We start from the raw sequence: 23,874 nt of genomic DNA, 5'->3' as shown, positions 1-23,874 counted from the left end.
ACCCGGGTCTGCTGCTGGCCGAGGCCCATGGGGGGGACGCCCTACCAACTGAGCTAAGGGCGCCCCCAGTTCATACTTTTCTAACAGTCAATGAGACAGGACGTTTAATTCTCTTTAACGGCTCATAGGTAATGGAAACATGTCCCGTTAGTTCACTTCTATAAAGCTGCACAGAATATTGCATCTTTTATGATGCTTATTTCCAAAAGTATGAGTCACATCTTTGCTTGCGTGCAGACTGTGATGATGACTTGACTAATGACATGTTTGTGCAATGTGCAACCAACCAACACAGAATATTAAAATGTGGCTTCTGGCTCAGTAAAACAAAGACATGTCCCTTCACCTTAGCATGACTCCACCCATCCTGATAGCTCTCTTCCAGTCCTTCAGAGTGGCTTTTCCAGAAATGTGCACAAACTGCTTGGGGCTGATCAGCTGATCTTCATACTGGTGGTAGAGGGTAAGTCGTTAGGAAATCACATCTGGTTCATTTGAGTGATGATAAAAAAAAAAAAGACCAGAAAAACATCAAATGAAAAAGAACTTCTGTGCTCCACAGGTCTGATAGTGGCCTTTCATTGTTGAAAGAGTATGCAGTCTCTGTTCATATACATCCATGTACGGTAACGGAGAATGGTGCAGGTTAAGGTTATGGTCCGATAGCAATAGCTCCGGTTAGCATGAAGACTCCGTAGGCAACTTGTGGGATTCTTCTGACGGTACTTTTATTACACATTGACCATATCAAGCCAGGTATACGGCACTATATCTATTGAGCATACATGCATTCAGGAGCATAGTCAGACATTCCCTCCTACACCAACTCATTACAAAATAAACCATTAAAAAAGGGAGACTTCACTAGTAGAATGCATACATAGTTACTTGTAGCAGAGCGGAGGAGCACATACAGTTCTTCATGTTCAACATTAAGTTGCTCAACAAACAAAGGGAGGCGCCACTGGCGCTACATGTTATAAAACTGACTGTTACAGTATGCAAATGAAATAATGTATTTGTTAATGTATCAACCATAATAAATAATGCTAAAATACTAGTAAAAGAAAAAGTGAAGTGAAGTGTTCTTTCCCATGATAAGTTCTATTGGGCTGGTGCCTAAGTTGCAGCAACACTGTCCAATATTTTTAGACTACCTCTTCCAGTAATATATACAATCTATTGATCATGTGTTGGAATTGTAGGGTATGTCCACTAACGGCACCATTCAAATTTCCATGAGTGAGCCCGATGGCGGAGCGCGCAACATATAATTTTCTGGGCCAAATGTATAGTATTATTATAGAGCTACCTGAAAGAAGTATTTTCACCTTTCCCGTTGTGAGCCTTGGTGTTAATCATTCATTGGGTTGAGGTTGAGAACATTTGTTGTGCTGAGCTGCTCATTACAGGTTCAGCTTGACAGGCTGTGATTGATCATAATAATCATCTGTTCAATCCAACTCATTCATAAAACCACCTATGAAACCATTAGCAGGGAGATTGGTCAAGCTTAAAGCTTATTCAATTTGCATTTTTCATATTTAATTGCTTTTAATATATTCAAATCAATGGGCCACTGTGAGCACATGCCCACTATCGGCTGTAACCAGCACCAAGCTATTAGCGTACACATTTAAAGAGAAAAGAAATAAATAGGTGGTTCACTATATTCATTTTGAGACACCTACTTCCTGTTTCTCCCCCATTAAGGACTCACTTCTGAATGACCTAGCTGCTATTCAGCTGGAATTGTTTGGTAACAATCATTGAGGTTAAATAAAGGAAAATGAAATGAAAAGTCTGTCTGTCTTGTGAAGTTGTGACTAGGGATGGGCATTTTAAGAAATTTCCTTGCTCGATCATCGCTAGAATTATCGAGCAATTATCGATTAATCATTAACTTTTTCTATAGGCTATATTAAAATTCCCGTTGGTAGAAAATACAAAATGCATGTTTTTATCAATGAAATCTTTATTCCAACATGTATAGGCCAACAATAATACAAGACAGTTAACTTGAAGTAGGGGTGTGAACGGTTACAAAAAATTGTAAACGGTTACACGACCCCTTTTTTTTCGTGTACACGGTTAACCGTGACGTCATTGTCCTCGTGCCCCCGCCGTCTTGTAGGCGCGCGCGCGCGCACACACACACACACATACACATACGCGTTCGTTCGCCTGTAAACACACAATTGACATGAACTACGCTCGTTTACACACCTCTTATAATAGGTCCATGGTACACACACACACACACACACACACACACACACACACACGTTCGCCGTCATAATCGCGCTTCATTCATTTCCTGATTAATATAGCCTATCGCTTTCTACATGTCCACGTTAAATGCATGTTGAACAGGTGTTATAAAGTTCGGGCTACTTACGAGCGTAGTTCACGTCATCCGGGTAACTTTAATCTTTAGGTTATCTTTCATCACTCTTCCGCGGCTGAGTCGAGCCCCAGCACGGCGACTCCCCTTGTGTGTGTGTGCGCCAATACACACACTCACTCACACACACACACACACTCGCCCAGGGACAGACAGATTCTCGGCAGACTAGCTTTTATCCTCCCCAATTAGTTTATTAGTGATGTAAAATCAATAAACGCGTGTCTCCAGAACATATTTAAAAACTTTGAAATTAAAAAAAAAAAAAAAAAAAAAGGTTTTCGTTTATTGATTTTTCCTAAACGGTTATGATTTACTAAACGGTTACACGTGTACACGTGTACACGTGCACACCCCTAACTTGAAGACCTACCTACAACTGTTTAACAGTTTTAAAATAATAAATACAGGCATTATAGGTTATAGGCCTATGCGGCGCTCGTAAAGGCCGAACAATGCGCCTACAGGCGCTCTTAAACGTTTGGAAACGCTTCAACAAGACTAAATCTGTATTCCAATTACTATAAGTAGCCTACTATCGGCCAACAATAATCAAACAAGGCAGTACAAGTGGGCATTAAACTATAACTGTTTTGAAAAAAAAGGCCGACATAGCTATGCCTATAGGCTGCAGCCGGCGCTCGGAAAGGCTCGCAACAAAAAGATGAGCCACACATTTAGAAACAATTGCATGAACTAGCCTATATAAAAGCAATACCTTAGTGAACATATATAAGGCTGAACTTGTTGCTAAAATGTCACAGTTTTGACAAAATGTAACGACTCTAAGAGGCACCACGCCGAAAGAAAAGCGGAGCGAGAGACAACACATTAAGAAAAAAAAGAGCGACTTACATACGGTGGTGACTGTCCCCACTGTCCATAGCATACAGTACCTCCAGCCTACAGATTTTTGTTTAGGAATATAAGCATGTTAACATGCTCGGGGGTCAGACGCGAACGCAGCCTTGTAACTGTCAGTCCAGCAGCAGAAAACACCCGCTCTGACGGGACCGACGTTGCGGGGATGCAGAGGTATTGTCGCGCCAACTTTGACAGCCTGGGGAACCTTCTTTTCACTTTCCACCAGTCGGTAGGGTTGCAATCCAGAGGTGGGGGGGTATCCCTCAGAAAGTTATTAACCTCTGTGTCAATGCCAGTGTCCAGTATAGTGGAGTATTGCTCCCCGAGGAGTAATGCCATATAGCGGAAGCCTGTGTGGCGGCGGCTCCAGTGTTTGCGCTCCCTTCGTCCGCGTGCCGCCCAGCCTGCTCGATAGCCTCCTGGCCTGTCTCCACTGCCTCTCCCAGTTCAACTAATTTTGCATGTGTACAGTGCACGTCTCCGTTTATTACATTAGAAATAATAAAACATCGCGCCCTGGTGGTTAGATTTGTTATTTCTTCCACATAGTGATATTCAATTAAATGCTTCAAGACTCACAGTATGCAATACAACGTCCTTTTGATCGATAACAATATAAATTGATCGACACATTTCTTAACGAGCAATTATCGAGCATCGATTAATTATGCCCATCCCTAGTTGTGACACATTTTCACTCTCAATATCAATGCATTTGGGTTAACCTTTAAATACCTCCAGTGAGACCCTGCTACAGTAGCCATTTAGCTTCAAGGTGGACATGGAAAAGCACGATGAGTACCAACCTTCACACATTTGACATTGATTCCTGGACACACAAACTTCTTGACCAGCAGCAGGGCTTTACAGTCGCCGCATGTTATGGGACAGCCCAGTTCCACATCGTCTCCATCACCTTGTTCTAAAAGAATGGAGAGATAGATACACAACCCAGATTTTAGGCAGAGGAAAAAAATGCTTTTTGTGACGTTATCTGCTCAATGTATGCATCACTAAATCTTTGAAATTGTCCAAACATCATTGTGACAGTCTCCTACCTGAATGTGCTTCAACAGATATGACCGCTGCGTCGGTTTCAGCCGATTCATCTCTGTAAAGGAAACAGTTTGCATTTACTACTTTACTGATACTTCTATGGATTTATTCAGGACTAACCCGTAACACCCACCAAAAGCGCCTCACGAGTCCGTCAAAACTTATGCACGCGCGTGAACGGTCCCGTTTCAAAGCGTAGAACAACAAGGCAGCAGCCAAACTTTCTGTGCCGAGAGCAGTTTTCCTTGTGTCAGTATTCCTTATCAATGTATCCATCAACACTGCTGCAATGCTCCACAATAAAGGAGAAAACATGCCATCAGTGGGTCATAAAATAAAATAAAAAATATGATCAAAGTTTAAATTACAATGATCAGACCCGAACATGTGAACTGTAGTCGCCCTAAACTGATGAGGTCTGAAATAATGAATACTAGGTTGCAAAATGTAGATAAATATACAGTATGTATTCAATGTTTTTTTATTATATCAACCTGACGTTTACGCGCGTATCGCTTCAGGTGTTGTTTACACGCGTGCAGAGCAGCTGATGCTTTGGCCTCACAGGGCTGGGGGGGACAAGGGCACAGATTAACACCTCAGAAACGCTTCTGTTAGGTTTTAGGGGTAATCCTTTCTGTCATACTGTAATTAAAACCTTATAGTGGCTGATCATCTGCCATCCATCTAGCTGAAGTGTAATTGGAGTCCCCATGGGCTTAGGTTTTGTCGCAACATTGAGGGTGGGGTTGCAAAGGGGTGGAAAGCTCCCCTTAAACTTCCGGAAACTTTCCACGGGAATTTTGGGAATATTCAAAATTGGGAATTATAGGAGTTAACTAAATGGCGGTAATTTAAATGATCTGTTTCGTATATCCAAACATAAATCCAACCATATAAACATTATGTGTTGTAGACATCCATGCAAAATAATACAATGACGGTATCTTACCGTGGACAATATGAAAGTGTCTACCGGGAGAGATTTGGCCATACCGTTTATATTGCGGAGAAAAAAAGTTCATGTGGCAGGAGGCACTTGCTTCCCGAGTCCCTACAGTTACACTGCAGTTACACCGCCGCGCCACACTGCAGCAGAGTTCTGGGCTGCAATACAGCTTGCTCTAGCTCTAGCTCTAGCTCCGGTGTGCAGTCACTACAGTTAACAAACCAACTCCGTGTCACGGTGGCAGTGCAGCTGGTATTAATGGTCAAAAATGTAATCGGGCAAAGGAAACTTGCGTGCGGTGCTTCAGCATGCTGTTGCCGTGACGCAGAGTTGGCTTGCTTTAAGCCGCAAACTACATGGGTTAGCTCTCGTGAGCTAGCTGGCTAACAATAACATCTTGTTGGTGGAGACAGCCAGCAGGGCTGGTTTTATGTAACTTTAAAACATGTCAAACTTGAAAATACTATTTGTGTTGAAGCTGGAGTGAAAGTATTACCAGACATTTGCTCACTAGTTAATGTTGACAGCTTTTTTAAATGAAGATGAGCAAATACTGCTGGAAAATTCAAGTCTTTCATTATTTTGATATAGGCTACTATCAATTGGAAAATGTAGGCTATTTGGTTGATGCTGTCATTTTTATTTTGCACTGATTGACTAAAGCCAGACTGGTGTGGTATTTTGCACCAGTTTCTCTTTTGTATGGAAATTTCAATTCGAAGCAAAAGATGAAAATAATCTAATGTGATTTAAGTTCAGTACGGTTATTGTAATCCAGGGGTGTCCAAACTACGACCCGCGGGCCAACTGCGGCCCGCGGCCCGCTTTTTATTGGCCCGCGGCCGATTTTAAAAATATAATGCAATATGGCCCTTTGAAAAAAAAAATTTTTTTTTTTTTTTTTTTTTTTTGTGCATTTTTTAGTTAACCCACTAGTGCAGGGGTGTCAAAACTGATTGATTGGCCCTTGGCACATTTTAAAAATATAATGTAATATGGCCCTTTTAATTTTTAAATAATCTAAATGCACTCATTATATTACAGAGAAATATGTCCCATAAAAGAAAAAGAGCACCAAGGCCATCCCAGAGGACCCTGCATAATATTTTAATTTAAATTAATATTATTATGGAAAATCCATGTGTCCTTCTCCAATAGCTTCTAATTCATCTGACAGTGTTTACATTTTTTTTCATACAACATTCTTCAGCTTTAGCCTCTCAATTTCCCTCTCAAAGTGCACCAGATTCATGCATTTCACTTTAAAAACTTAAAAAAATCTCCCGGGGGGGCATACCCCCGGACCCCCCTTGGAGGGGCGGGATCTCGGCTGGCTACTATTTTCACCAAGCTGGACATTAGACGTAAAAGCAGAAAACACTGGGTGTATTAATGGCATTTAACAAGAGGGGGGATGTATCTTTTTAATGTACAAGCAAAGTGTTGCCGTGAAGAAGGTTTACAATTTACGAAGACACTATGAAACTAAACATCAGAGCAGCTACATGTCCTGATAAATGTGTTATTTTTGCAAAGTGGCCCGGCCCTTCGTAGATTTTTCTGTATGTGGCCCTCAGTGAAAAAAGTTTGGACACCCCTGTTGTAATCCATTTAATTTAAAAGGAAAAATACTATATCGTGATATATATCCATATCGTGATATAAAATTACCTATATCGTGATATAAGATTTGGTCCATATCGCCCAGCCCTAGAAGGGGTGGAGTATGACTAATTCTGTCAGCAGCCCTATAATTGGCTATTGGCCCAATCTCAACTTTCTACAACCGTGGAGCCAGAATAGGTAAAGTCCACATTAGCGTTCTACATACCCAGCTGTGATCGGCTGGAGCTGGAGGATGACCTGGGTCTTATTGGGGTCATCCAGGTCTCCTTCACCTTCAGCCTTCATCATCACCACCTCCCCCATGGACACCGTCACCTCCTCCGTGCTGGCCATCACGCTCACAGTAGACTGCAGAGGGGGGTTGCTTTCACGTAACAGCTATCCAGGAGTTTGTTCATCTGAAAGAAGATGACAACTTTTTTAATAAGCACTTGTAATAAGCGTCTTGTGGTTTATTTTAGTGTTTGGCTGCACTGTGGAGGCAGTTGCCCATTTATAATTTATAATCAGTTGTGTGTATGCACAGGTTGCAAAGTGGGTGTCAATGGAAATGGAATGTATTGTTGGATAGGACATTAACACTCAGTGGTTTGTAAACATTTTTGATATTTTAGGCTACCATCAAATATGATTTTGTTTCAACCATCACCCTTTTTAAAATGAAGGAGTACTTCTATTGAGTTTCACTCAAGTACATTGTCACACTAGTAAGTACACTTTGCTTGGGTGTAAATGTCACACAAATGTGACAGAACATTCACTTGAGTGATAGTCTGGTTCTATCCCTTCGCGAATCTTCTTTTAATAGAAAACCTTTGGATTCAGTTTATCATTCAGCTCTTAGATTCATTACAGGTGACTGCTTTAAAACTCATCACTGCACCCTGTATGAAAAGGTTGGTTGGCCTTCTGCCCTTCTCTTTTAATGAGACGTGAGAAACACTGATTTTTATTTAAATGTAAAGCTTTGATTGGGAAACAGCCACCCTACATATGTACCATACTCGACTGGAACACAGAGACCTATTGTACCTGGTCCAGTGAGCTACTCCTCTTAAGGTTCCCCGAGCTCACTCCAGCCTAAGAATGACTGCCTTTTCATGTAGTGCAGGGGTGTCCAAACTACGGCCCGCGGGCCAACTGCGGCCCGCGGCCCGCTTTTTATTGGCCCGCGGCCGATTTTAAAGATATAATGTAATATGGCCCTTTGAAAAAAAAAAAAAAAACATTTTTTTTTTTTTTTTTTTTTTTTTCCGCATTTCTTAGTTAACCCACTAGTGCAGGGTTGTCAAAACTGATTGATTGACCCGTGGCACATTTAAAAAATATAATGTAATATGGCCCTTTTAATTTTTAAATAATTTAAATGCACTCATTATATTACAGAGAAATATGTCCCAAAAAGAAAAAGAGCTCCAAGCCCATCCCAGGGGACCCTGCATAACATTTTATTTTAAATTAATATTATTATGGAAAATCCATGTGTCCTTCTCCAATAGCTTCTAATTCATCTGACACAGTGTCTCCATTTTTTTCATACAAAATTCTTCAGCCTCTTAATTTCCCTCTCAAAGTGCACCAGATTCATGCATTTCACTTTAAAAACTTAAAAAAATCTCCCGGGGGGGCATACCCCCGGACACCCCTTGGAGGGTCGGGATCTCGGCTGGCTACTATTTTCACCCAGCTGGACATTGGACGCAAAAGCAGAAAACACTGGGTGTATCAATGGCATTTAACAAGAGGGGGAATGTATCTGTTTAATGTGTAAAGTAAAGTGTTGCCGTGAAGAAGGATTACAATTTATGAAAACACTATGAAACTAAACATCAGAGCAGCTACATGTCCTGATAAATGTGTTATTTTTGCAAAGTGGCCCGGCCCTTCGTAGATTTTTCTGTATGTGGCCCTCAGTGAAAAAAGTTTGGACACCCCTGATGTAGTGCTTCCTAACTCATTAAATAGTCTGCAGAACAACTTTTAAACGGCTCTTCGTACTTTTGGTTTATTTAAATCTATGATTTCTGAATTGTACACATCTGACTAACTGTTTTAGCTGAATTCATTTTTCATTTAGTATTTCATCTTATTTTATTCTTGCTATTTTTTTGTATTTTATATACACTTTATTTATTTTATTTAAATTAATATTAATTTTTATCGTATTTCATTTCTGTTTTCTCTGCTCATTATATGCTATCCTAGTAATTGTGTTTAATGTGTATGCTCAGTGTCTTTCTAGTGAAAATAAAAGTTATTTATTGATTGATTGATTGATTGATTGATTGATTGATTGATTGATTGATTGATTGATTGATTGATTGAATGAATAGCCTAGCATTCTGATAAGTGGTAAGCACAAGCTAGTTAACCTTGGCTAGCTAACGTCAGGTACTGAGCTTCTGAGAGCTGTGAGCCTGATGGTACACAGGTATATAGAAAATTGAAAAGGGTAATAATTAAAATAATAACAAAAACATAAAGCAAGCTTCATTTAAACGTGTGTTAATGTCAACGTTTTCTTGCCAGTAAACATGGCCAATATCAAAATACCAAACATTGGGCACTTGTTTCAATAACACTTCTTATAGCATTCATTGTTCAATTGACCCCATTTGTATTCGTCTGACTCTGAACTAATGCAAGAAATGAATTAATTGAATAAATACATAAAACATTGATTACTTTAATTTAAAATGAGTCTATTTTTCACGATTAAGTTAGCCAACAGATTTATCATGAACCATAACGAATGCTACCATTAACCATCACTAAGTAGTGCCAATGCCACTTTATAAAAGTCCGTCTTTTTTATCTAAATGTATTTATTTGGGTTTTCCCCGCGCACTGACATAGAATATAAAGATCAGCATTGCGTGACTTTTAGGAGGATGCTGACTGGTGGTCCATTGACAGTTACACTAATAGGTAAATCCATCCGTGTGGTTGCAGATATAGCCTACATTTAAAAATAACTATTCCCTAAGTTACGTGGGTTATCACGAGCGCAGTGGGAAACTGGCTGCTTTTTAAGCTGCTAATAGCCACACAGCTTCTTCTAGGGGATCTAGGCTCGGCGGTAGCCATTATGGCTAACGCAAGGGCGTAACATGATGTGTGGGAAAGCTGAACGACATTGTTAAGTAAACGGTCCGAGACGGGTAAAGCTTTGCATTTACAATGTGACGGTTACGTGCCGCTTGTCTCTGAACCGTACGTCCCTTCGTAACTCTGCATTTTAACTCTCCGCTCCCCCTCAAAATGACGTCTCCCTGTGCGGCGGCACGTACAGCAAACAACGGCACGGCGACGGCGTTGCCCCTCCATTCTCTACGAGCCTGGCTGGCTGAACCTCTTCCGCCAAATACCCGAAAAAACAGGCTAAAACGACCGCTGGTGTCGTACAAGCGGCTGATATTTCACCGCCAAGCATTTTTTAAATACAATAGTGAAATATTAGCTCACCCTTACCGTTTTATGAAGACAAACGCAGCCCTAGAATGTGCAGATCTGCGGCGCATGCGTACAAGCAAATATGGCTGGACTTCCTGCTGAACAGCGCTTGCCTTGTTATCAACTTTCTTTATATGTCCATAGTTATCACGCTCTTGTAAACCCTGACAACATGCAAAGGGAACTCATTTTACTGACTGTGGCTAATATAACTTCAATATGTAAAAGGGCGACGAGTACTTCATGTAATGTGGCACCATTTGCGTTAATGTATTGGGTTATAATGCGTGATTTGTGAAAACGGTGTTTGTTTTTTTGTAATGCAGCGTTTGAACTGTGTGATACACTAGCCTAAAGCAGTCGAGGTCTAATATGTAGGCTAGGTTACAAACAAGCAAACACACACGTTTGAACCAAACTTTAAAGTATGATTGTAAACCTCTTCTTCAAGCCGTTGCGGACATAGCCCAACTTTTAACAATAAAAGTATTTATTGAGTTAATCATGTGACAGTCCGAGTTAACCCTAGCTTGTCACAGCCTAACCCACGGGTTGGGTTTAAAGCGATTGCTTGGTATATTTATTTTAACATATTAACGCGGGGCGCCAGGACGAATGATCACTAACAGCCCCTATGATAAAAATTATGCTTCCGAAATCTCTTGATAGCGATTCCGCAGGAGAGGTGGATATCCCCACCAGTCCTGTGCCAATCATAGCAGAAGCCCTTTTTAACGTGGACATGAACCGCTCACATGGTGTCCAGGGGCAACACCTCCCTCACTCAGGGGTTCAAGTGCTGTAGGCTAATATTCCTCCCTCGATTACTTATTTTATATTGTGTAGTAGTATATCCATCTTCGACAACAACAGTTACTTCATATATGTAGTCATTAGACAATTATCAAAGAAATGTCAGTATATTCTTATGGATAAATTGACAATCGAAGTGCATTTTGGGTAAGATAAGGCGGGGCTACCGATTATTATTGACTCTCATTGGTTGCAGTGCGCTCACTCACAGCTTGTGATGCGTTCAGGTTATGTGCGAAACTTGACGAGTAGGCTACTTTGAAAAACAATAGACATTTTTACTAGGTTATGGGTTGATAGAGATTTGCCTTGTGTTCCAATCCCATACTTCCATACTATTTAGTAGACCCGTAAACAAATTAGAATGTCCCAATACATGCACGTCAATTGTAGTATGCAGAAAATACATAAAGGCTCCACTAACTCCAAGAGCATTTTGCAGTAATCGTCTTTATTATTGACATTTCTCGACATAATGAAAACAAATCTTCCTTATCTGATTTTTCTTCTCTCCTGTGGCCCTACAACTCTTCTGTACTTCAGTATGTAGTGAAGTAAAAAGAAAAAGTATGCCCATGTGATTTGGAATGCAGGGTGGTTTAAAAATGTAGCCGTCATGAAAGAAGTCTGTACATTTGGCTGCTCTTTCTCAATCTGCCTTACATGACTTATCCAAAACTAAAATGATAAAATAAGGCTGTAGTGTTTGGTAATATTGTTGTTGTACATTAAAAAATCTCCAGGGTGAAATCAGATTTTTTAATTTCACTTATTAATTTACTGTTTGATTATATTTCTTTATAGCTACATTATTGATTAATTGCTGTTAAAAATCCCTCGACCAGATTATAATTCTGTGGGGAGTTATACCACAATCAAATTTAATTTATAATGGCATTTATTTAAATAGTTCAATTTAAAGATCTCACTTAAAAATAAAATAAAACTTCACTTGTAAATAGTATCATGTTGCTAAAACAAAAAAGAAAGAAATATATCTAAAACACATTTCATTTTCTTTGAGATCTTTTGCCAAACTATAGCTCTGAGCTTATATATACATTTATTGTATTTTTATATGTATGTTTTTTTTCTTGCTTTTCTTTTCCCCCTTGGGATTGATGATATAATATGTGTCTATCAGCTAGGCTACTTAATCTTATTAGAACTAATGTGACTATTGTTTTAGCATGGAAGAAAAGGCTTTCTCCCTTTTATAATCTAATAATACATCCTTGTCCAAATCTTAACCTTTTAACCGTTATTCATCACAATATCCAATTTAGGTCATGGAGATCATCCTTCAATCTGTCAGAAGAGGGCGCAAAACCCCACTTTAGACATGAAAAAAACAATGGAGGCCAGACATTGTTCATTGGACATCTATTTATTTTTTTAACCAATCAATGAAATAAAATTAAATAAAAACGCAAGTTCTGTTTACAGAATATATACAATAAATAACATGTATTCAATAAAGCTGTGAGATGTGGGCATAGGAGCTGGACAGTTTTGGGTTACGTAAAGTCATGCAGGCATTAACACCTGCTGATGTTTTCTGGTCCATTAATGGGTTGGGTCACCATTACTGTGGACAACTTAAAAGAACACCATTAAACACATAATTCAACATTTTACAAAATCCACTTCTTAAATTTCTCTCTAAGATTGAGATAAGAAGAACGATGCCAATCTCATGGTATGTGTTAAACTATCACAGCTGGAGCTGAGGTGTGGTTAGTCTATAGCTTTTACATGAATCTGCTCAAATGAAGAATATCAATGTAGAGAGCTCTATGTTGATGGGCGTATTCTGACATTTAGATAAAGCGAGGCTTGTTGGTCCCCATGCTGCCAGTTTGTATGCTAAGCTATAGGCCAATCTGTAGTTTCACTTCACACACACACACACACACACACACACACACACACACACACGCACACACACGCACACGCACACACACGCACACACACACACACGCACACACGCACACACACACACACACACACACACACACACACACGAGAGTGGTATCAATCTTCTCTTCTAATTATCAGAAAGAAAGAAAGTAGTCTATAATTAATCAAATTGTTGTACTACTCCTTTAAGGTTACAGAGGGAGGCTGGATCTTGACTTAAGATCGGATATGGCCACCGTCATTAATTCCATTTTACAGGATGGTCAATGATTGTAAGACGTAAAAAAAAAATTATATTAATTTTTTTAACTATAGAGGCATCTAGTAATGGTTTATACACTCTAAAAAGTATATTTTTGAAAAGTTGAAGTAACGCACTGTTTTGAATAAGTCTGACTCAGTTTTCTGCTTTAGCGATGGCAATCTACTTTTGTGGATTACATCAAATTTAAATTGTACTTTACTACATTGACCTGACATTGACTTGCTTTTCTTATGCAAATGAAAGAGCTTCAATTAGGTTTTCCTGTCTAACGTCATGACGTGGACGTTTATTTGTTGTACGTCAACGTCTTTTTCAGCTAGAATTTTCCTGTGAAGCCGCCATTTTTTCTGCACATGTGAAGTTTATACCATTTTCTTCATTAATCCTCATCCATCCACATCTTAACTAAAAAGTGTTGTTTACTTTATATCCTCTGGTTTACTTAAAGTTGAGTTATATATACTTGGAAATGGAAAGTGCAGTTAACATAATTAAACTAAGTTAGTCTTACTTAACTGAAGAGTTGTGTTACTCAGTAGAATTAAGGAAACGGATTGCCTCAGATAAATCAAGTAAGCACAACAAAGTGTATTGTAGAGACGCCCGCTTTCCCACAATGACTTGCACTGGTCTAAACGTTTGTTATGTTGCTATTTGCACCCTCAGTGAAGGGGATGTTTCATTCCATTACTTATGCATTATGTTAAAATAAAATATATCTTTGTAACTAACAGTTGTTTTTTTGGTTATAACAAAATGGTTTGTGGAACTGTTAAACCAGATCCCAAGTTCAACTCATGAGACAAATTACAAAAGTGTCTTGAAGTAACAAACAGAAGCTGCTGTCTATGTTTAGCATTTTATCAAATAGGGGACAAAGTAAACTTAAACACATCTGCCCAATGAAATATAACATCCCCTTCGCTCACGGTGCAAACAGCAACATAACAAACATTTAGTCCAGGTTCATCCCTTTTTTTCATTAACAGTATAATCCTGTCAATTTTAGTGACAGTAAAATAATGTTAATTTAACAGTAATATAAAGGCAACCCTGCTGCCAGTTGATTAATATTTTTTACAGGGAAATTTCTAACAGTGTATGGGAAATATGTTGCTTGCCTGACTGTTATACACTGAAATGCGTTACCAATTGCCTTAATTCAATTAAGTTGGTCCAACTATTTTCTTTTATGTTCTACAGAAGCAATATTTTACTTTAGGATTACACTGACATTTTAAGTTGTCGTCCCTTAATTATAAATTGGATTAATGCAAACTTTTGATTTGAAAACAAACAAACTATTAAGTTGATCTCACTTAAAACAATTGTGTAACTTACATTCTTTATTTCAATAAACTTAATTCAATTGTGTGTTACCAGTTGCCCTAATTCAATTAAGTTGGTTCAACTATTTTCTTTTTAGAGTGTAAGAAATTAGCTTATTTCTCCCCATTCAGTCAGTCCTTCAAATAATTAATTTCTTGTTGGTGTCTCTCCGCTGTTGTTCCTGAAATCTAAACGCTGCTTTTCCAACTCTCTGAGGCTGCTCCCGTCACCCTCGGCAGCGCAGTGGGCCCGTCTGATGTGTAAGCGCTCAGGGACAAGGATCATGCTCACCGGAGAACAGCTTGCCAACAGCACACTATTAATATACACATTTAAAACAATATCATACAAATGAACCCGGTTTGGATGAGAGACAATAGTAAGTAAGGTAGTGGTATTATTAAACCAAGTCAGGCCGACTGTCAAATGGGATGTTGCCATGCCATTTAGTAAGATTTCAAGGCACACTGCCCCTAACTTGCACCAAGAACCGCAAAATGTTAACGTGTGATTGTCGAACAGAAATAGATGAACAAATTGTGAACATATTGTTGTATACTGTATTGAAACCTGGTTATAACATGGTGGTTAAGCAGGAAAAATACAGTTTGAATCTGTACAAAAAAGAAATAAAGGGGATGTTGAAATGTATTAAGAATACATTCCTTAGTTAATACTTAGTTGCAACCATACAGTATATCTACTGGATCACCCATTCAGCCTTTATCAATTCAAAGAACAAATATCAGTTTGGTCACATGTACGCAAAGTAAAAAATTAATAATGCATAATAATCGTGCTGTTTACAAATGCTGTGTGTGTGTTTCTGAACAGGTTTTTTGGGGTGAGATGCTGGTGAAAGGTGAATGAGCGAAGGGAGGGAGGGGGCATGAATTCCCTGGCAAAGAAGCCTGCGCTGACTTGACATATGTTGCATGAAAGACATGTTATGTGTGCAGACTGGCATTAAACAGTGAGTCTCTATTCCAGCTGGTATTGTTAGTGGCACAAGATGACACATTCCAAATACTTCTATAACACTAGCTTTGTTAAAGCTTAAGTTAAGTCAATGGTTTTCTCAAGATTACTTGAGTTAAGACGACAGAGAATTTCAGCTACTTTAAGCGGTGTTTTACACTTTTGATTCAGAGCTATAGGTAAATGATAATCATGGCCTTGAAAGTCACAGATTTGAATGAGAAAGAACAAGCATTTTGATAGCTTTAAAGACATAGTTCAACAGTTTGGTAAATGGACTCATTAGATTTCTTCATGAGAGTAAGATAAGAAGATTGACACGTGACTGGTTTCCATGTTTTCTTTCATAAATATGGAGAGGATAGAGATTCCATGCGTTGCTAAGCCTCCTGGGTCCAGTTCTGTATTTTGAGGTCACCTATTTTTCGCAAAATGCCCTTTTTTCAACATTAATATGGGTCCTGAAGAAAACAACACTCTTCCTCTTTCTCCACCTCCGCTTTTCTAAAAACATTTGTTCAAAATCCCAGTCAGATCCTTCTCCAAAATATGTGACCTTTAATCCCACATTCCCCACCGACGCCTCTGTGACACAGCATAAAGTATAGGCCCACAAAAGCAGCACTAACATCCACGCTATTGGATTCAACTAGCTGGCATCCTTCTCCAGCTCAGTCCTCAATGTAAGATATATTACTTTGAAATGAGATTTGAGCCAAAGAAACACCTTTGCGCCTAAGCTAGAAACAGCAGCAGGTGAAATTTCTCCTTAATTAAACAATCTTCACTACTGCTGACAAAGTCATTACAGTTCTGATGAGTGAGAGGTGACACACTTGATGCTCTGATACAAATACATAAATTGGACAACCTACCCTAATTACATTGGCCTATCTTAAAGTAAAGTAAACGCCTAAACTTTTTTAAATACAAAAACCATTACTCATCTATTCACAGAGCGATCAAAGGGTGCAATCAGTTTGGCATTAGTGCACACAAAGCTTACAGTAGAGGGAGGAGGACACTGATTTAGTAGGGTGACATTTTGTCGAGTGCACTGTGTCCATCCACACAATTAATTAAATAGCTTTCAGTGACCTTTTTAGCGTCCAGCTCTATAGATTTCAATGTTATTTACAGTATTACAGTCACAAAAGATTACAGGCAAAGCATCGCACAGACTTTGACAGGCAGAAACCCACAACTAATGCCAGACTATGACAAGGCCATAGTCCATGGATTCATCTGTACCTTCTTTATACTTAGTAGTCCATTTTCTCCAGGTCTGGGAAAGGAGTTATGGCTTCACTCTAAGCCCCAATAACTGATCACCTTCTGCAAGCCTTCTGTGTTTTTCCAAAACCAAACAAGGCCCAAAACGGGTTGGCTCATGCTACACCGCTTGAATTTAGAGATACAACTTGCCTATAAGATACACATGGGGATGTAAAATACACCCTCCCCCTTGTCAAAAAAGAATCCCATGGTCAGAAAAACCCACACAAAGAGAGGGCACGGAGAAGCACAAGGTGTGGAAGTGATGGATGGTGATATATCACGGGATGCTGAGCCTGTGAGTGACTTGGTTTCGAATGGACAGCTGTGGGGACTAGGTGTGTGACCTTGTGGTGTAGAACAGAACAGTGTTTGAGAGTGTGTCAGTCAGCAGTGGCAGCCCTTCTCGGGGGTGGCCGTGGCGATGTCGTCCTCGTCTCCTGGGTAGAGGACCTTGGCGGTGAGGCCGCTCTTGACGCCGTCCCAGCCGTCTCGGGTGACGATCTGGCCCATCTTCATCAGCTCGTAGATGTCCCTGCTCAGCAGCTCGAAGGCGCGGTCCACGTTGCTGTTGCACTTGGCCGAGGTCTCCACGTAGCGGATGCCCATCTCGGCCGCCAGCTCCTCGGCCTCGTCACGGCTCACCCTGCGCTCGCTGCTGAGGTCGCTCTTGTGTCCGATGAGGATGTAGACCATGTGGTGGGGCAGGATGTGCTCACTCACCTCCTTGTGCCACTCCCTCACATGCTCGAAGGTCTTGCGGTTGGTGAGATCAAAGACGAGCAACCCGCCCACGGAGTTACGGTAGTAGGACGTGGTGATGGACCTGGTGGGTAGACAGATTGATAGCTATTAGTCATTCAAAGCATATTGATCTCAGCTTAGGACATATGAACATCTTGGATAGTTCTGATGAACGAAAAAACGTGTCCTACTAAGGCTTTCCCGTATCATGAAACTACTGCATGTAAGATTGGGTCCTTTTGGAGAATGTCTGCAGACAGTGGAGACAAATCCAAGTCCAACCCGAAGTCTCTTCAAAGCAAGTGTTAAGTCAAGTCTCAAACCGATGCATGACAACTCTCCAGTCACGGTTAAAGTCAGTCAAGACAAGTCCAAGCTACGTTGTTCAGGTCCCACAATGTTTGAACATTTAGAGCAGTCTCTTCAATTCATAGTTCTAATGATTAAACATTCAAGGTCTCTTTATGCCCCACCTTCCAAAAAGCCCAGTCTGTTCTGATTGGCCCTGAATCTTCCTGCCAGTTGGATTCAGGGATATCTGTGTTGGTGTGGTTTATCACAGGTAGAGGTATGTGCTCAGTTAGGTCGGTAATGGGAGGCGTGGCTTATCCCCTTATGTTGTCACAAGTGGAGAGAAATCTGACTTGGGTTTTTTAACACAGGTTTTCATAAAGGTGTAGAATAAGACAGTGGTGTTTTTGCTCATACTTTAGGAGTCTAGTCACACCGGGGTCCTGTAGCCTGTTACTGTTGAAAAACCATGAAAAAGTGCATTTTGCATAATAGGTGACCTTTAAAAGACTCGGACATTATTGCCCCTCTTCGTCCACCACTGTTAAGATATGTACAAAGGTCCTCATCTGTGCAGAGGGTGATTTGAAATTGCTAACAGATTTCACAAGCACTTCTCATATTCAGCAAAGACAGAAGTGAAAGAATTCCACTGCGGTGAAGCCTGACGGAAAACACCCTCTGAAGCTCTGGCTTCAAAAGGGAAAGCAAGATCTAAGAGAGGAGCTGCCTCTCCAAGACAGTGGAGTTATTTTAAGGGAAAACAAACACAACAACGACAGCAGAGACACACCAAAGAGCAAGCAACAGGGCATGGATGAATGCAACAACTATAGATTTTAGTTATTGGTTGTCCTCCTATGGTCGCCCTGGAGACCGTGGAGTCAAGCCTATCTCAGGGAATCAAATCTGGGGCCTGTAGAGATGAGGACGGTGTCCATCATCCGTGAATGAATGCAATGATGCAACTCGATGTTCACTGCTTTTATAGCCGATAGGCCAGGGCATGGTAGGATGGATCTGGGCCTGTAATCTTGTCCTGACCCTGTTTTCCGCTGTCTCTTAATTCACTGTCTGCATTAGGCACACCACAACGAGAAAGGGAAATTACTTTAATTTAATTTAAAGGCTTTGATTGTAGGCTATAATAGCAGCCAAACACGACAGCGAACCATAAGGCCCCCCCTCCATTAATTAAGGACATATGATCACATCAGATCATATTCAATTGGAAACATTTCTATATGTCTATTTGTTTTATGTGTTGTACCTGAATCGCTCCTGTCCTGCCGTGTCCCAGAGCTGGAGCTTGATTTTCACCCCGGGCTCGATGTCCAGCGAGCGGGCATAGAAATCCACGCCGACCGTCGGATCCGCCACATCGCTGTAAATTCCGTCCGTGAAGCGCTTCAGCAACGACGACTTCCCCACCGTCGAATCCCCGAGTAAAATGATCCTGAACTGATATTGCCACAAAATATCCATGGCATGACTATACGAGGGGATACCAGCGGAGAGTGTGTAGGCTACACTATAGTGTGCGTGCGCGTGTGTATGTGTGTGAAACAAAGCCCTGTGTTTACATGGAGCCCCGGCTGCTGCCTATAAGCTGCTCAGGAAGAGACGCTGAGCACAGAGCGAACGCAGCAATCATGTGATAGATTTACCTATGCTCTACTACGCGACATAGGCTATTCCAACTGTAAAACCTGCTGCAGCCGTGAATGGGACAATTGTTTGTTATGTAAAAGTCACATCTAGATAAGACGCAGTGGGATTTTAAGCCGTACGAAAACGCGATTGGGTATTTTGTGTAGACATAGGCCTAGTGTGACATATTAGTGGATTCTTCCAGTCCTGTGTAGGCTATGCTACTGCGGGCTACTTGGAATATTGCTTTTGCCACTCTATATTTCACAATTGTTAATGAAGAGTAGGTCTAGGCCGGTAGATACTGTTGTTATCTCAAAACCGCACGACTCAGATCGTTGGAGGACAGTTGCTGTCCGTGGTTCTGAAGTAGGAGAGGCTTTAGTTGCATATGGACCATGGACGGCCTTCACAGTGTTTTTCTTTTCTTTATAGGCCTACGGAATATTGTAGGCTAGCTATTTCTGTGAAAAACCTGTTTTTCGTTACAGGTCAAATTTTGAGTTCGGGTAGATATCAATGTGTCTAATGGCAATAAACCTGAAAGACAGCCAGGGTTCCTGAAACGCTTGTAAGAAACACATTTCCCGTCATGCACGGCGTCCACGTGAGCTATGAGGGCCAATCAGCGGGCGGCTGCTTGGCGCAAGCGTATATAACAGCACGAGACGCTCCTTTCTGTCTCTTCCGCTTCATGTCTTACAAGAGGACACAACCAGCGCTGTTCTGGACTTAGGTAAGGTAAGGTCTCAACTATTCTTTAAATCGTGTACTGAGGTTATTTGTAAACCAATTAATTTGCTGTTGTCATCTTATGCATATTTTATCTTATCGGCCTGTTATCGGCTAATTTGAGCTACACTAACTGGCTAGCGGGTTAAACTAGCAACGTTGCCTTTTATAGCTTCTGAAGTCATGCGTGTGAAGTTAAACTTTGATAAACAGCAGTTCATTGGTGTACAGTAACCCACATCAAGGCGTCTTTCTTTCGTTGTAACAAAATGTACTTGCTACAGTTAGGCTAAGACATCTATGCTTAATGCATGCGTGTTAACCACCACGTGGCTTAGTCGTTAGCAGAACGGCTAAAAAGGATCTACACGCCCAAGACTATTTAACGCTTGAGAAGCCTGGTTTGACAAACTTATTTCTTCAATTATATCTCCCGTTCTCGGCTAAAGCGCCTTGAGTATGAGGTTTATAATTCAAATGCAAATTAATCAAAATTTAATTAATCTTACTTGCACACACTTGATCAAGCTAAGGTAGATCTCTACAATCGTAATTTGTGCTAGCTTAATGTGGTCTAATTGTTAACTTTATTTGTATTTCTTCAGGGTCAACCAGCAATTGGAGCCCCAGCTTGGCATCCAACGATGGATAGCTGTATAGAATGCAGGTATGTTGCGTTTTACCCCCATCAAGACATGATGCATTTTTGGCTACATCGAAGCCGTGCATGCCCTTCTGTGGCAGTGAACGGTCAACAGGAAGCCTACATGAAATCTTCCACCGACGGTCGCTGTTCAGTTAAAAATATAACTGTTACAGCAACAATTTGGGGATGGACACTTGCTGACCATTGTTTCTGTCTGTTCATGCCTATTACTGTAACATGTCTAACACTTAAAACGCTTCTTTCTGCAGGCATAGGCTTCTATTGAAGAAGGAAAGGATGGACAATCTGACCACGTCTCATGCAGGTAACTTTCTGAGCTGCGTTTTAAATAACGTCGGCTGTGATGACAAACTTGCCCTCACTGAGTACATCCTGATCGAGACAATAAATGTTTAACTGAGCCATTTTTCCAAAATGTTTTAATAAATCGACGGATGTAGAAAAGTGACTGACTTGTTCCCCTTGTTTCTTTATTTAGTTGACCAAAATGGCTGACCTTCAAGTGACTGGATAAAGATGGCTTATAAATGTCAAGGTAATTAAAATTCAATGTTACTAGTGACAACAGCGTGCTATCCCAAGGATTGGGCTTGTATGTAGCCCTTGGTACTGAACTGGCTGTGATGACAAACTTGCCCTCACTGAGTACATCCTGATCGAGACAATTAATGTTTAACTGAGCCATTTTTCCTAAAATGTTTTAATAAAGCAACAGATATAGAAAAGTGACTAAAGGTCTTCCTCTTTTCTTTTAGATGATCAAAATGGCTGACCCTTAAGTGACTGGATGGAGATGTCCTATGTCAAGGTAATTAAAATATTTTTTTTTTTTATTAAACAAACTTTACAGCGTGCTATCCTATGGACCTGGGCTTGTACGTAGCTCTCGGTTCTCCAAGTGCATGCTAGAGTATTGGGTGGTCTTTGACTGCTATGGCCCCTTCTGCCATAAGCAGCCACTCAACTGTCCAACATATCTACCTGTAGCACAGAAGTCATGTCAATGATGTGTTCAGTTCTAACTCTTTGCTTTCTCTCCTGTAGGCATGACTTGCTCCAGATGAGCCAGGTGCCCCTGTGCTGTTGAGCCAGGTGCCCCTGTGCTGTGCAGTATGGCCTTCTGCTATGGAGGTATGTCTTCAGCTGTAGTACAGACACAAGTACTTTGTCTGATCCATGATGATCACTTAACGAGTGACTGTTTGGATGAGAACTCACGCGGATATGGGACTGAGATCAGATCATGACTGATGACTTGTGTAAAGGCTGCTGGATTGCACTAATGTTTTCCTGTTACATTTCAGGTCTGGAACTCTGCCTGGGACCACTGCTGCAGACCGCGGTCTGGGACTCTTGCCTTTTCCCCCTGCTGTAGGCTGCCCATGTGCTGCTAAGGAATCGCAACAAGTTGCTTGTACTGATGCTTTAACCCAATTTATGCATGAATTATGATATCCTCAGTTTGGATTTTTTTTTTTCTTGAATAAAACTTTTTTCAAAGGCACATTTTTCAGAGTTTCACATGTCCTTGTGTACTGCATGTGTTGAGTTCGTTCAACTTTGAAATGTATTTAACAAACCAGTGAAGAATATATGTGAAGAATAAATTATATGTTTTCATATATTAACATATAATACTTTAATTAATTAAAATGTTATACAAAAACATTTTACTTTACAATTTCTTCAGATGTAATTCAGCAGCACAGCCGTACATAACTTCATCAAAGCTCTGAACCCTTATGCCCCATTGGAGATTTGTGTATCTGGGGTTGCATTTGAGAGCATTTTGGCTGTGATTGACCCATAGCCATACAATTTGGTAAGGAGGTGTGTTTTACAATGAAGTTTGAATATTCTGAGTTTCATCCATATCTACTTCAGACAGTGTGATTTTGTTACACTGGCACCGTTAACTACATGATTTGTACCACTGATGTCCATTATAAAAAAAATTGAATTGGTAGTAGACTTGTTAAAAATAAGGTCAATAAAAAAAATGCCCCATTTTTGAAATCCTTGTAAAAAGATGCCATTTCGTAAACTCGTAAAAAGCCATAAAACCAGTATTTTTGATTCCTTGGCAATGGCAAGATAAAATCAGAATTTAAATAATTTTTTAAAGAAATGTTAAAGGTGTTCTGATATGGATAGTATGGACTGATGTCTGCATGTCCATGACAAAATAAGATGTGTGGAGGTGTGTCTGTTTGCATGTGTCATAGGCTATTAGGGCTGCAAATCTGTACCCCTTGTAATTTCTCTCATACACACACAAAACTTATTTTGTAGTTATAGTGAGTGGTTTTCATCATAAAAATTCATATTTTGATAAAAGAGGTGATAAATTGGGTAAATTTTACTATTCTTTCATTTTACCCAATTGCATTGTGCTTTCTGCAGTAATATGGGAAATCAGAGGCAGAAAAAAAATTCACTTTAGGCAGGTTGCCAAAAAGTTCTTAATAATGTAAGTCAATGGTATAAATCTAACTTTTTTTATTCAATTTGACATTATTCAAAAAGTAATAATGCCCCAAATTCAATTTTCTCGTCTATTGTTCAGATGGGTGAGCCGGTGATACTAATAATAATCAAAATTAAAAAAAAGATTTGAATATTGAAATTGTGTATTTACTATTTTTCAAAAAAGCCGTTAGTGGTATATGATCAAAAATGGCATCTAAAGGGTTAATTTCTATTTGTGATTTATTAAATCACAACATAAGTTGAATAACAACCCCTTCATGAAAAAAAATGTGAAAAAATGTTTTCATCATTTTAATGCAGTTCAAAGGTCAAAATACACAAAATGTACTTAACGGTCCCAGTCTAACTTTTTTTTAATAGGGCATAAG

General features: G+C 40.1%; 2 protein-coding genes and 1 long non-coding RNA gene across 4 annotated transcripts in view; 1 reads left to right on the top strand and 2 right to left on the bottom strand.

Annotated features, from left to right (window-relative positions):
• gmeb1 (glucocorticoid modulatory element binding protein 1) overlaps positions 1-10,426 on the bottom strand; it is a 34,558-nt gene extending 24,132 nt beyond the window's left edge. Inside the window, exons 1-5 of the mRNA XM_080044821.1 lie at positions 10,371-10,426; positions 7,105-7,297; positions 4,327-4,379; positions 4,075-4,190; positions 347-450 (exon numbers count right to left, since the gene is read on the bottom strand). Coding sequence (XP_079900947.1) covers positions 347-450; positions 4,075-4,190; positions 4,327-4,379; positions 7,105-7,232 — 401 coding nt within the window. The 5' untranslated portion in view covers positions 7,233-7,297; positions 10,371-10,426. The remainder of the gene's footprint in view (positions 1-346; positions 451-4,074; positions 4,191-4,326; positions 4,380-7,104; positions 7,298-10,370) is intronic.
• A 6,893-nt stretch (positions 10,427-17,319) lies between these two features.
• On the bottom strand, positions 17,320-19,621 carry rab42a (RAB42, member RAS oncogene family a; the record flags this gene model as incomplete). Its single annotated transcript, XM_080044878.1, is given in 3 exon segments — positions 17,320-17,758; positions 19,238-19,570; positions 19,572-19,621. Coding segments are annotated over 3 exon segments (822 nt in total).
• Positions 19,622-20,285: 664 nt separating this feature from the next.
• LOC307264391 lies at positions 20,286-22,520 on the top strand. Of its 2 annotated transcripts, none has more exons than XR_013845317.1 (7): positions 20,286-20,353; positions 20,955-21,016; positions 21,265-21,320; positions 21,495-21,551; positions 21,772-21,824; positions 22,061-22,147; positions 22,321-22,520. It is a non-coding gene; the product is annotated as an uncharacterized lncRNA (long non-coding RNA). The 2 variants fall into 2 exon arrangements; XR_013845318.1 differs by having other exon boundaries at positions 20,307-20,358.
• Positions 22,521-23,874: the final 1,354 nt, after the last annotated feature.

The sequence above is a fragment of the Ammodytes marinus genome (genome assembly GCF_949987685.1).
Source record: "Ammodytes marinus genome assembly, chromosome: 17".
Lineage (NCBI taxonomy): Eukaryota > Metazoa > Chordata > Actinopteri > Uranoscopiformes > Ammodytidae > Ammodytes > Ammodytes marinus.
The sequence above is the reverse complement of the archived record's forward strand: the minus strand, read 5'-3'. Positions and strand labels throughout refer to the sequence as shown.